The sequence below is a fragment of the Arachis ipaensis genome, chromosome B2 (genome assembly GCF_059453495.1).
Source record: "Arachis ipaensis isolate K30076 ecotype BB chromosome B2, ASM5945349v1, whole genome shotgun sequence".
Taxonomy (NCBI): domain Eukaryota; kingdom Viridiplantae; phylum Streptophyta; class Magnoliopsida; order Fabales; family Fabaceae; genus Arachis; species Arachis ipaensis.
In genome coordinates this window covers 111509472-111521367 of record NC_142437.1, presented here as the reverse complement: position 1 = coordinate 111521367, position 11896 = coordinate 111509472, and the positions used below count along the sequence as shown (strand labels likewise).

The 11896-nt window shown below is 29.0% G+C and overlaps 1 protein-coding gene and 1 long non-coding RNA gene across 2 annotated transcripts; one reads left to right on the top strand and one right to left on the bottom strand.

Moving 5' to 3' along the window:
- The first annotated feature begins 560 nt into the window (after positions 1-560).
- LOC148575225 (uncharacterized) lies at positions 561-998 on the top strand. Its single transcript, XM_088506122.1, has one exon. The coding sequence runs from the start codon at positions 561-563 to the stop codon at positions 996-998; it is 438 nt and encodes a 145-aa protein (XP_088362248.1).
- A 5972-nt stretch (positions 999-6970) lies between these two features.
- Positions 6971-9394, bottom strand: LOC110269005 (uncharacterized). Its single transcript, XR_015905002.1, has 2 exons — positions 8896-9394; positions 6971-7227 (listed from the first exon to the last, which is right to left on the bottom strand). It is a non-coding gene; the product is annotated as an uncharacterized LOC110269005 (long non-coding RNA).
- Positions 9395-11896: the final 2502 nt, after the last annotated feature.

Here is an 11896-nt window from a genome sequence, read left to right as displayed (position 1 = left end):
ATTTGTTACCACTTTTGTAACGGCTTCTAGTTTTTTGTATCAGAAAAAATTGTTACAAAATATGGTATTGAATTGTAATAGTTTCATTTTTCGTTACAAAAACTTTTTGTAACAGGACTTACTGCAATGGACCCTTTTTTGTTACAAAAAAATTTTGTTTCAAAATTTCGCGTTTTGTAACAATATTTTTTGTTACAAATGCGCCTTTTTCTTGTAGTGTGAGATGTATCTACGCTGCTATACTCAGCAGAACCCGAAGGCTTGGTGCAATTTACTGCCTTGGACAGCATGTAGTTATAATATCGTAGTCTACTCAGCTACAGGTATATCTCCATGCAAGGATCTATTTGGGAGAGATCCCCCTCCTCTTATTCGTTACAATGTTGAGGCCACGGACCCGCCAGCTGTACAAGAACTCCTCCAGCAGTGAGACCAAGTGCTAACAACCCTTTGGAGCCATTTACAACGAGCACAAGCTCGCATGAAACTGAATGCTGATAAGAAGCACAGCGAATTGGAGTTTCAAGTCGGTGGCATTGCACATGAATAAAAAACTTAGCATGCGCTATTTTGGCCCATTTCCAGTGATCGCAAAAATCGAAAAAGTTGCATACAAGTTGCAGCTCCTTGCAACTGCTAAAATTCACCCAGTCTTCCATGTGTCATTGCTTAAGAAGTGTACCGGCAGACTCCCAAAATCTAGCATCCCCTTACCGTTGGATGGCCAGGGCCTTGAATTACAACCTCAACTGGTCTTAGAACACCATATGGTCAAGAAGAATAAACGCTGGCATGAAGAGGTATTGATCAAGTGGCAAGCTTTGCCTGTGGAGGATGCAACTTGGGAAGTTTATGAAGACATGAAGCAGATGCATCCCAACTTCGACCTTGAGGGAAAGGTCAATTTGAACAGGGAGACTATTGATAGAAGGACAGAGAAACGGGGCAGCTGGCATAACAACTCAACTAGCAAAACGGAAGCAACAAACTTTCCTTGAATAACAACAAATATATAGGAAGAAAGGCACCAAGGAGATGGCATGGAAGTTGTAAGCTCTGACCCTCTCTCCTTCTGAAATTATCCTTCTCTTGTTAATTCTTTTCCTTGGCTATTCTGACCAATTTTTCCTTCTTCTCTGCTGCAGGAAGCTCTCCCTTCCTCAACTTTACTTCTCCTTCTTTTATCTGTTATGTGAATTGGTTCATTTTTCTGATTGTTGAATTCTTATACCATACCTCATATTTCCTTTATTCAATTTAATTGTTGAATTGCCTTCATAGTTATATCATATTTTTTTTAATTTAAAATATGATTGTACATTTAATTTTTTAATTAATATATATATGAGCTATTTCTAAATTTTGTTTTTTGGATGATAAAGATTGAATTTTTGATCTTTTAATTATAAAAATATTAATATTATATCATAAAATTATTTATTTAAAAAATTTAAATAATAAAAAATATATAAATAATTATATTTTTAATATAAATAATTAAAAAAAAAACCAATACACCATTATGTATGCCATTAATCTAGCAGCTTGAAATTAGGGGTGGCAGGAGAACCCGAACCCGCGGGTACCCGACCCGCCCCAATCCGATCGGGGCGGGTTTAAACCCGACCCGCAGCGGGGCGGATTTTGACCGAGGCGGGGCGGGGTCGGGGTCAGGGTAAACCCGCCCCTACCCGCCCCGGAGTACATATATATATATATACCATTTTAATTTTCTAGGGTTTCTAATCCTCAATTCCTCACAGCCACCACTGTACTCATCTCATTTTTTCATTTACGCGTTTCTCTTCAACCTCAAAGAACCCTAGCGAAGAAGATTGAAGAGGGAGGGAAAGTCACTTCCTCTTCTCCCCAGTGAACCTCAGATCTGGTGACCTTTACTGCGCCATCGAGCCTTCCGCCGAGCTTGTCACCGTCGCTGCGCTGCCGTCCTACCGAGCCCGTCACCGAGTCGCTGCCGCTGCACTGTCGTCCTGTTGGCGCCGTGTCGTCGCCCTGCTGAACGCTCGAACTTACTCATCGAGTCATCACTGCTGCACTACCGTCTACCGAAGCTACTGAGTGAACCCCTCTTTCTCTAGTCTCTGCTCACCTTGTCGTCCTTCCTTCCTCCGTCATTGTCTCTCTGGTGACTGGTAAGCACTAAGCACTTCTCGCTCAATACTTACCGCTGATGTGCATCTTCAGTTTTTTTTCTTTAATTTAATGTTTATGATTTATGTTTTATGTTAAAATAGTTAAGATAAAACTAAAATTAATTTTGATGCTCAAAAGAACATTTAAAATTCAGTCCATAGATTCTTTTGACTAGGTAGATTCCTGCATTGTGTAACTCTTCTTGTAAGATTCTTCAATTTCTGATTTGGGTGATAACAGATTCTCTAGGGAGTTTCCTGAGTTTGTTACTAAGTTTTGTGGGTTGAAATAGCTTGATTCAGGGAACAATCAATGTTTGTTGGCTCAATTAAAAAAATCATTTCCCCCTTTTTTAAATAAAAAAATTAAATGATGAAATTGAGCTATGAAGTGCCGATGTGGGTTGATGGCTTCATCCTGTTGAAATTGAAATAGCTTTATTCTTGTTGAATTCGTTACTTTGAGTCTGAGATTGATGGCTTCATCCTGTTGAATGATGATATAATAATTTCACTGTTGTTTTATTTATTCATTCATTTATTGAAGCTTCACCCTTTATGTTTTTCTGTTTAATCAAACTGAACCAAAAGGTTTTGTTTTTTCCTCCTAAACTTTAGCTTCAATTCTTTTAAAAACTTGAGCTCTGAAATGTATATTATTTATATATACTATTGTTTTATTTATATATATACCTTTGCTCCTTTTTCTTGTAAACAGCAACAACACACACATTTCTTTCTTGCCTTGAACCATGGCTCCTTCTAGATCTGCCTACTGCTTAGCTGTAACCATGTCCAACTTTTTCTTCTCCCTTTTCTTTTCCTCATTATTTAATCATGAATATAATAGTAACAATAATAATTACTCCTTTTAATTTACTTGTGCTATGCCTGTTTATGTTTGTAGATCATATTAGTATTTTGTAATATGTATTATGAGTTTGTATTTGCAAGACATTACTACACTCTGCAGTATAGCAGCCTTTTCCTCTTCTTTTTAATCATTAGTGCATGCATCATCTTAATTAATTTTATGAGATTATCAAAGATTCATAATCCAATCTTCGTCATTATTACATTTCAATGCTTGCTTATTATACATGCTATATAGCTCTAAACATTTTAAATGTATGTATTCCATTATTATCATTATTATTAGATTAATGTTGTTCATCTAAGGAATGTTGTGTTAGAAATGATGACTTGAACTTGAACTTGAATTTGACCCCACTAGGCTAGAGGAGCCACTTTACTTATTCATGTGACTTAAAGCCTTGTGTTAAGTGTTAACAAGACTGAAATGTATATTATTTATATATACTATTGTTTTTATTCAGTGTTTCCTAGAGTAGAGACATCAAAATTTTGTTGTTCTTGAGTCAATGTCCTTTTACCTCTTGAGTCAATTTTGTTGTTCTCTATGAGGACAAGCTGATAGCTATTACCCTTCGTTCTTTCTAATTTTTTTTCCATTTCAAATCATTTTAGTGTGTTGTAGTGACTCTGTTTCTTTTGATCATTTAGATTATGAATGTGTATTCATAAAGAGTAGAAAATTTCTGATTTTATTCTAATTTTGCATTTTAAATTTTGATTTTATTCTGATTTTGCAATTGTGCATTCTGATCTTTATACATTTATATGATTTATGTTAATTTTATACCCTCAGGTTTAAATTTTGATTTGCAAACTTTTATATGATTTTCAGATTTAAATCTTGATTTGCAAACTTTTAATGATGATGAAGATGTTGAAAGTGATCAAGAATAAGGGTTGAAATTTTCTTTATATCTAATATTGTAATTTCTTTATTATAGTGTTAAATTTGTAGTTATCTAACACTTTTTTTTAATTTCAAGTTATTTGAGCTAATGACATTGTATGAATTTTGTGTTTGTAGTTTAATTTATCTATGAATTTTAAGTTTTTGTCTTAATTTATATATAAATATGTAAAAATTAAAATATTTAATTTTTATAGGGTCGGGTAGGAGTAGGGTGGGTACCCGCAGAGGCGGATTCGGGTAGTACAATTTACTACCCGCGAGTAATAACGGGACGGATAGTTGATAAATAATAGGACGGCGGGACGGAATCGAATAGGATAAAAACCCGCCCCTACCCGCCCCACTGCCACCCCTACTTGAAATTGTGTTGGCTACATTTCACCGAAAGTAACTCAAAGGGAAACAACATATATATTAAAAATATGTAGAATGCAAGGACTAAAGAATAAAGATATTCCCACTTATAAAGTTATACTATATTTTACTATATTTTTATATTTTGACCATTGATAGTAGTGGCATTATCGGAAGTACATTTACCATAAAAGGAAAGAAAATAAAAATCTATTTAAGAAATGTTTGCTGGAAATATATTTATTAAATACTACTGTGTTCAATTACACATCATCAAATTACACATCATCTTTATTGATTTATTGCCAAACAGTATATATAAACTTCAATTACATGTGGCGCGATGCTATAGCCTATATGCATCGGTATTTTGTAATTAAATTTAATTAAGTTAACACAAATTTAATAAGAAAATGTGTATTTATTATTTTTTTATAATTTTTAATACATAAATTTTATTAAATAATATATAAATTTTTACACATAATACATAATTTTTTATACATAGCATAAAGTTATCGATATAATATAAAAACTTTACACAACAAAAATTTTTATTTACAGTAAGTTTATTTTTATACATAGCACATAAATTTTAGCTACGAATATATTTTGCTGATCGGATGAATTAATTGTAATCTTTCAAAAATTTTTGTTGTGCATCAAAATTTTTTGTGATGTGTATAAAAATTATGTTATGTACCAAAATTTTCGTATAGTATGTATTTTTTTGTTGGATGTCAACATTTTAGACATAATCTTTTAAAAATTTCGGTGTTGTGTACAAAATTTTTTTTACTTCACACCAAAATTTTTGTGTTATTTGCCAAAATTTACACTCTGCATCAAAATTTTTATGCTGTACATTAAAATTTATGTGTTATAATTTTTTGAACATATATAAAAGAAGAAAAAGATGAAGACAGTGACGATGATAATGACAAAGAAAAAGATACGACGACGACGTTGTTAAAGAAAAAACTCGAAAAAAAGAAGACGACGACGTTGAAGAAGCGCGTGTATAACAAGCTAACTTTGTTGGACTTGGTTTAAAAATTGCTTTACCGCCTAACTTTATAGTATGCTGACTTGGTAAAATGTGAGGGTTTTAATTTTGATATATTAAAGGCGTAAATTATTTTGTATAGTTATCTATATAATTATAGAATATATATTCAAACAGGACCATATAGAATTTCGCATCAAAAGTTTTTGTTCCTAAAATATTTTATTACATTGAGGTCCCTAAACATTTTTACAAAAATAAGACATATAAGTCTCTTCTTTAGTTAGATTTGTTGTTTTTATTTAGGCAAATAGGTCGTCAAAAGTATAATGAAAGGATTTATATCTCTTGTTTTTGTAAAGTTTAAGGACCTCAATGTAATAAATATTTTTTGGGGACAAAAATGTCCATGCAAAATTTTTTAGGAACCTATTTGGATATATATTCATAATTATATTTAGAGAAAAGGATAAATAGATCCCTGACCTTTTGCCCCACGGATATTTTCGTCCCTGACCATTGAAAAATACTTTTAAGTCATTGACATTCACAAAACTTGGACGGATCAGTCCCTGACGAAGGCATTTAGACGGATCAGTCCCTGACGAAGGCATTTGGACGGAGGGACTGATCCGTCCAAGTTTTGTGAAGGTCAGGGACTTAAAAATATTTTTAATGGTTAGGGACGAAAATATCCGCGGGACAAAATGTCAGGAACCTATTTATCTTTTTCTCTTATATTTAGGGTAAATTACTATTTTGGTCTACAATGTTCGGTCCAAATCCTAGTTTGGTCCTAACATTTTAAATATCTTATTTTAACCCCACAAAATTTTAAATAAATTTAATGTTGTCCTACCATTAATTTTGACTTGAATAATTAATAAAAAAAATTTAGATTAATAATCATTGGTAAGTCTATTCTATTTACCTACTGAAATCGAAGGTTACATTAACTTTTAAATATGTTAATTGTTGATATTAAAATTAACTTTAGGATAACAACAATAATATTGAACTCATTTAAAATTTTTTGATATTGAAATAAAGCGTTTGAAATGTTAGGGAACAAACTAGTACTTTATCTTTATATTTGTTTTTTTAAATGATTATAAATAAAAATAATTTCTATTGATGTTATGGTAGTAATTAAATATATATGTAAATTTAATTTTCATTGTAAATACATTAAAATTAAATTAAATTTTTATTGTATGAGTTGAAAGTGAAAAGTGAAAATTCATACTCCTTTTACTTTTCTTAACCCTAATGCATATAAGGGCTTTAATATGTGCGTACAATTTTGACCCTATATGTTCATACAGTGATTCGTTGTAAGAGAAATGGCGTCTCCTCGGTATAATATTGAAATCTGAAAATAGATTTATCTAAGTCAAATTGAAAAAGCAACTTTTTGGAAAAGAAAACATTCGTTTTTTCGAAAGAATACCATGTCAATAAGTTAGACATGTGACTTTATCAATAGCAAAGGAATATATATACATTAATATTTTATAATTATAAATATTTTAAACTAAAAAATGATTGAACTTAAATACGAGTTCTATCAAAATTGATTATATATAAATTAAACAATTACAAATGCAATCAAAATCTAGTACAACAATAATCGATTATATAATAACAAGTTAATAACATAAGGATAATAAATTATTCTAAAATTAATCTTAAAATAAAACAAACCCTAAATCTCTATAAATTGAATTATAAAGATTATTCTCTAATTAGAAGCATGACTATTGTCCACTACTACTGTATGAACATATCTTTATTCAATATATATATATAAATATAAAGAAATATTGAATATACATTTGATTTGATTTAATTTATATACGTGAATCAATCCCAAATACACGCAATGATGTCTCCACAAGAGTCCATTCATAATTATTGAAGGCTTCAAACTGTATATCACAGAATTAAGGAGAGTGTGGGGGGTCATAGATACAGATAGAGAATTCAGCAAATAAATAAATATACATATACATAACATAAAATGAACTAAAATAAATTAAATTATAATAATAAAAAGCTTAGCTTTAAAGTTAGGCAATGTAAATGATCATGGGAATTTGCACTGAAGACCGTGACTTGCACGAAGTTGGGAGTAGTCAACATCCCTAGTCTATCAAATATCAATACCCACGTGATAATGTAGCAATGTTTGGTTTATACTTAGGAGTGAGATGTATGGTAGGATAACATTTAGATTTAATCTTAATTTTTTTGGGGGGTTAAATTGGTTTTTAATTTGTGGTATCCGATTTTATCTACGAGCTATTAAAAAAATATAATATTATTATATAATTTGATGATAATTTAAAATTGAATTAATTTTTATATAAAAAATATATTAAATTATTAATTAATAATTTTTTTAGTGACTAAAGATCTTTTATATGTGAAATATATTTTTATATAAGTATATAGTATATACATATATAGAATGCGGATTGTTCGAATAGGATTGAAACTCAACTCACATCCTATTTGACCCGCATAAAAATTCTACCTACATCTTACCCTACTGTGAATTGAGTTGACAATCCTACCCAAACGAGTTGAGTCAGATTAGACGCTCACAGATAGGATACATGTTACCACTCCTATTTATATACTTTATAATAATATTATTACTTTTATTTTTGGGTTATTAATTAATTATAATATTATATGTCTATTATTTAATTTTCCCTTTTTTTTTTATATCTTCTTCTTCTTCTTCTTGAATTCCTATCCTTTGCGCAATTTGAGGATGATGCCAAGTTATGTCAACAGTGCATAAAAGGCCACAAAATAATGGAAATTAAAAAGTACTACACACCCTATAGTACTCTTAGATTTAAAGCTATGCTTTCCTCAATAATGAAACTCAGATATACCTCCTCAATAAAATCAAATAAACTCTTTTCTTGCTATTTTGATGACTTCAACAACACCACAAGAAACGTATATTATGGTGATGAGAATATAATTAGAAGATCTCAACTTTTTGTGGTGTATCATCATTGGACATATATATACACTACTTCAATAATTCAAGTGATACATTTATTACAACCTTTTAAGCAACTAAAAGAATAATAATACATTTACTTTCAAAAATAAAAAATTATATATTTAATTTGTAAACATATTCTATCTCATGTTTGTATCAAATCTTTGATGTGATGCTAAAGATGAATATTATACCAAAGGACACACAAAATTAATATAAGAGAGCTCTTTGATGAAAACAAAAAGAGAAAGAAAATAAGAACTTGATAATCCATATAGCTTTACAATTTTAGTTTTTTTTTTTTTTTTCTCTCCACCATTTTTCTCCATATTCATTCTAACCAAGCCACTTGCTCTTGAGAGGAAGCAAAAAATAGAAGGAAAAAAAGAAATAAGATAAGTAGTTAGTCATTAAAATTTCCATAACAATACACAAAGGGAGAACGAAAAGATCAAAAGAGGAGGAAAAAAAAAAAGAAAAGAAGAAAATATATGTTATTAGTCACTAAAACTAGCATAACAAAAATGAAAGAGAGGACAATAACTATATATAGAGTAATCAAAAGATTCATCACCTTGTATAGTGCATGATTATTATGAGGGACCAATAATCCAATATTGGTGTTACGTTTTTCTTCTTCTTATGATGAAAGCATAGATCATATTCATCCACATATCCCAAAAAAAAAAAAAATCCAAAGATTCATTGGAAGCAGTGTGAAGAACCCATGAAACTCAGGATGGATAGCGCTACAGAAGATCAAAGAGCGTAAAAACTCTTCACAAACAACGGATCATCGTCGATGCTTCCGTGGCGCTATCCCTCCTGAGCTTTACAGATTCTTCCACACTATATTATAAAAAAAAAAACTCACACCATTATGAAGAAGAAGATGAAGTGCTATATATGTATGTAATAAGATCACCAATACTACTACCCTTTTATTGTATATATATATATAAAAAAATTGAAATGAAATGGTAGAAGGATAGCTAGCAACCATTATGTGACATTAAATGCTTCTGATACATGGTGGGGAGGAACGTAGCAGAGGTATTTATAGAAGCAGAAGAGAGAAGGGGACGTTGCAATATATATTCACAATCAAAATAGTAAATATATTAAAAAGAAATTAAATTGAAAAAGGAAATTAATTTTTAATAATTAATTAAATTGTTTGTGGACACTCAAACCTACCTGTAACCAAATATAGTTGTTTAATCAAATATAAATTTAGGGTTAATTAGCTGACCTTTTTGAATATAGATTAGGTGATATTGCATGTATAGCATGTATCTTTTAATTTGTTGTTTGTGCTCACTTTTTTAAGAAGGGATCAACTGGGTTATATTCTATAAAATATATAAAGATATTTTGTAAATAGTCTTTAAATATTTTTTTTAGAAAAAGTTCCTCAACACTTGAAAATGAAGTGTGGCTACACGTTATTTGAATAAATATTTAAATGTTATGTTAACTAATAATACATGTTGACATCATTAAAGGAAACCTTATTTGATTAAAGAAAAATATTCTAGATCTTGATTTTGACGGGTAAATCAAAATACCACATATTTCTGAATTATTGGAACATGAAACTCATGTTATGTGGATTTTATATAATATTTGTGTATTTTTTATTAATTTAAATTTTTAAAATAATTAATATTATAACATAATATTAAATTTTTTATGAATTTATAGAGTTTAATTTTTATAAAAAATAAAAAATATGCAAAATTTTATGAATAAACTATGAAAACTTTTTTTACACAAGAGTATATGTTAAAAATATAATTATTTATGTGATAAGTGATATTATAAATTTACAACAAATAAAATATCTAAAAAGTTAAAAGTATATAAAGACAAAAAGATAAATAACATCTCTCATGCACGATTTTTAAAATATATTATTTTTTGAACAACTAAAAATAATGATCTCATTTAAATTACTACTTTACTATTAGATAATTATATTTTTTATGGTATCTTTCAGTTTGATAAGTCAAAAATTAATTCGTTACGAATTTAAATTTTATTATTTAACAGTTTATTATTAATCAATTAGTTACTATATATACAAAATAAAATTCAATTCTCTAATATTTATTTAATCAGCTAAATAAATTAACTATTTGAACAAGTTAAATCAATTACTATTAGACAATTATTCTATCGCCACCATCATCATATCAAATAGCGATGGACTGATTTTCTAAATAAGACAATCCTCTGATAACATTTTTGTTATTGACAGCTACATTTACTTAAACCATACATAATTAATAACTGCATGTGAGTTTTGATAAATTGATGCTTTAATTACCAATAACAACTTGCTCATTTAGAAAACAAACTAAACTTCTATAAATGGAGCAATGTAAAAAGCTCATCACTGTTAACGATGCTAGTAATAAGTAGTAACCACCACTACCAAATTGACAATTTTTTATTTTTAATTTTTTTCTTTATTTTTACATTTGGTTTTACTATTGAGTAAATAATTGGTGGGTCTTAGTCTTTCCATTTTCACTATTTATCTTAGTTTTGTCCTTGGAATACCCCTGCCGACTACCATTATTATTGAGTCCATAATTTTTCATTCTGTTCAAAAATACTACGTATACAACTTTTAGAGACTTTGAATTATTATTATTATTATTATTATTATTATTATTATTATTATTATTATTATTATTATTATTATTATTATTGAAACTACTGATGATATTTGCTCCTAACAAATCAAATGATTATTTTTTATGAGAATGAATGCTTAGTCTTATTTGGGTAAGCAAGGGGGTTTTATCCTGAAGTCTCCCCTTACTAATGTCTTCAACTTGTTCCTTCTTTTTCATTAATCCAATCTTATCATTGCATTATTTCACTACTTTGCTTTTTGGGGGTATATAATTGAACAACTTGTCCCCTTAATTTATTTTTTACTCTATATACAACGTTCTTATTTTTTTTAGAACGTCCGTAAAAGTTGTTTTTTTTTTTTTCACTTAAGCCTTATAATGTTATTAGTTGTTTTCTATTTTATATATAGTGATAAAATTGTACATGATATAAGAAATTTCTAATTATATTATTTTTTTAGAATAATGATGTCGTAACTCTAGCTATGAAGCACGGACACTTCGCTGAGTTGTTGTGTCCACGTGTCAAACATATTTCGGACACGACACTTACCGACACTCATTCAACACGCGTGTCTGTTGTGTCCAACCGTGTCTTAATAAAAAATAAAAAAATTTTCTCCAGACACGTTTGGACACACCTAAATACCATCGCGTGTTAGCGTGTCCAGACGTCCAGTCTTATTCTTAACATATATTTTTGAAATAAATTTAGATATAATATATATTATTATTTATTAAAATAAAAAATATTTTAAATACTTGATATAATTAAAATAAGACATTAAAAATAATTTAAAAAATTAATTTATAATTTAATATTAATAAAATATAAAAATATTATTACTATTTATCTAAAAAATAATTTATATTTTATATATATATGTATCCCCGTATCTTATAAAATTTTAGAATTTACGTGTCGACGTG

What these genes read in the sequence shown, in the direction of transcription:
- LOC148575225 (XM_088506122.1), top strand. Translation starts at nt 561, where the DNA reads ATGCGCTATTTTGGCCCATTTCCAGTGATCGCAAAAATCGAAAAAGTT.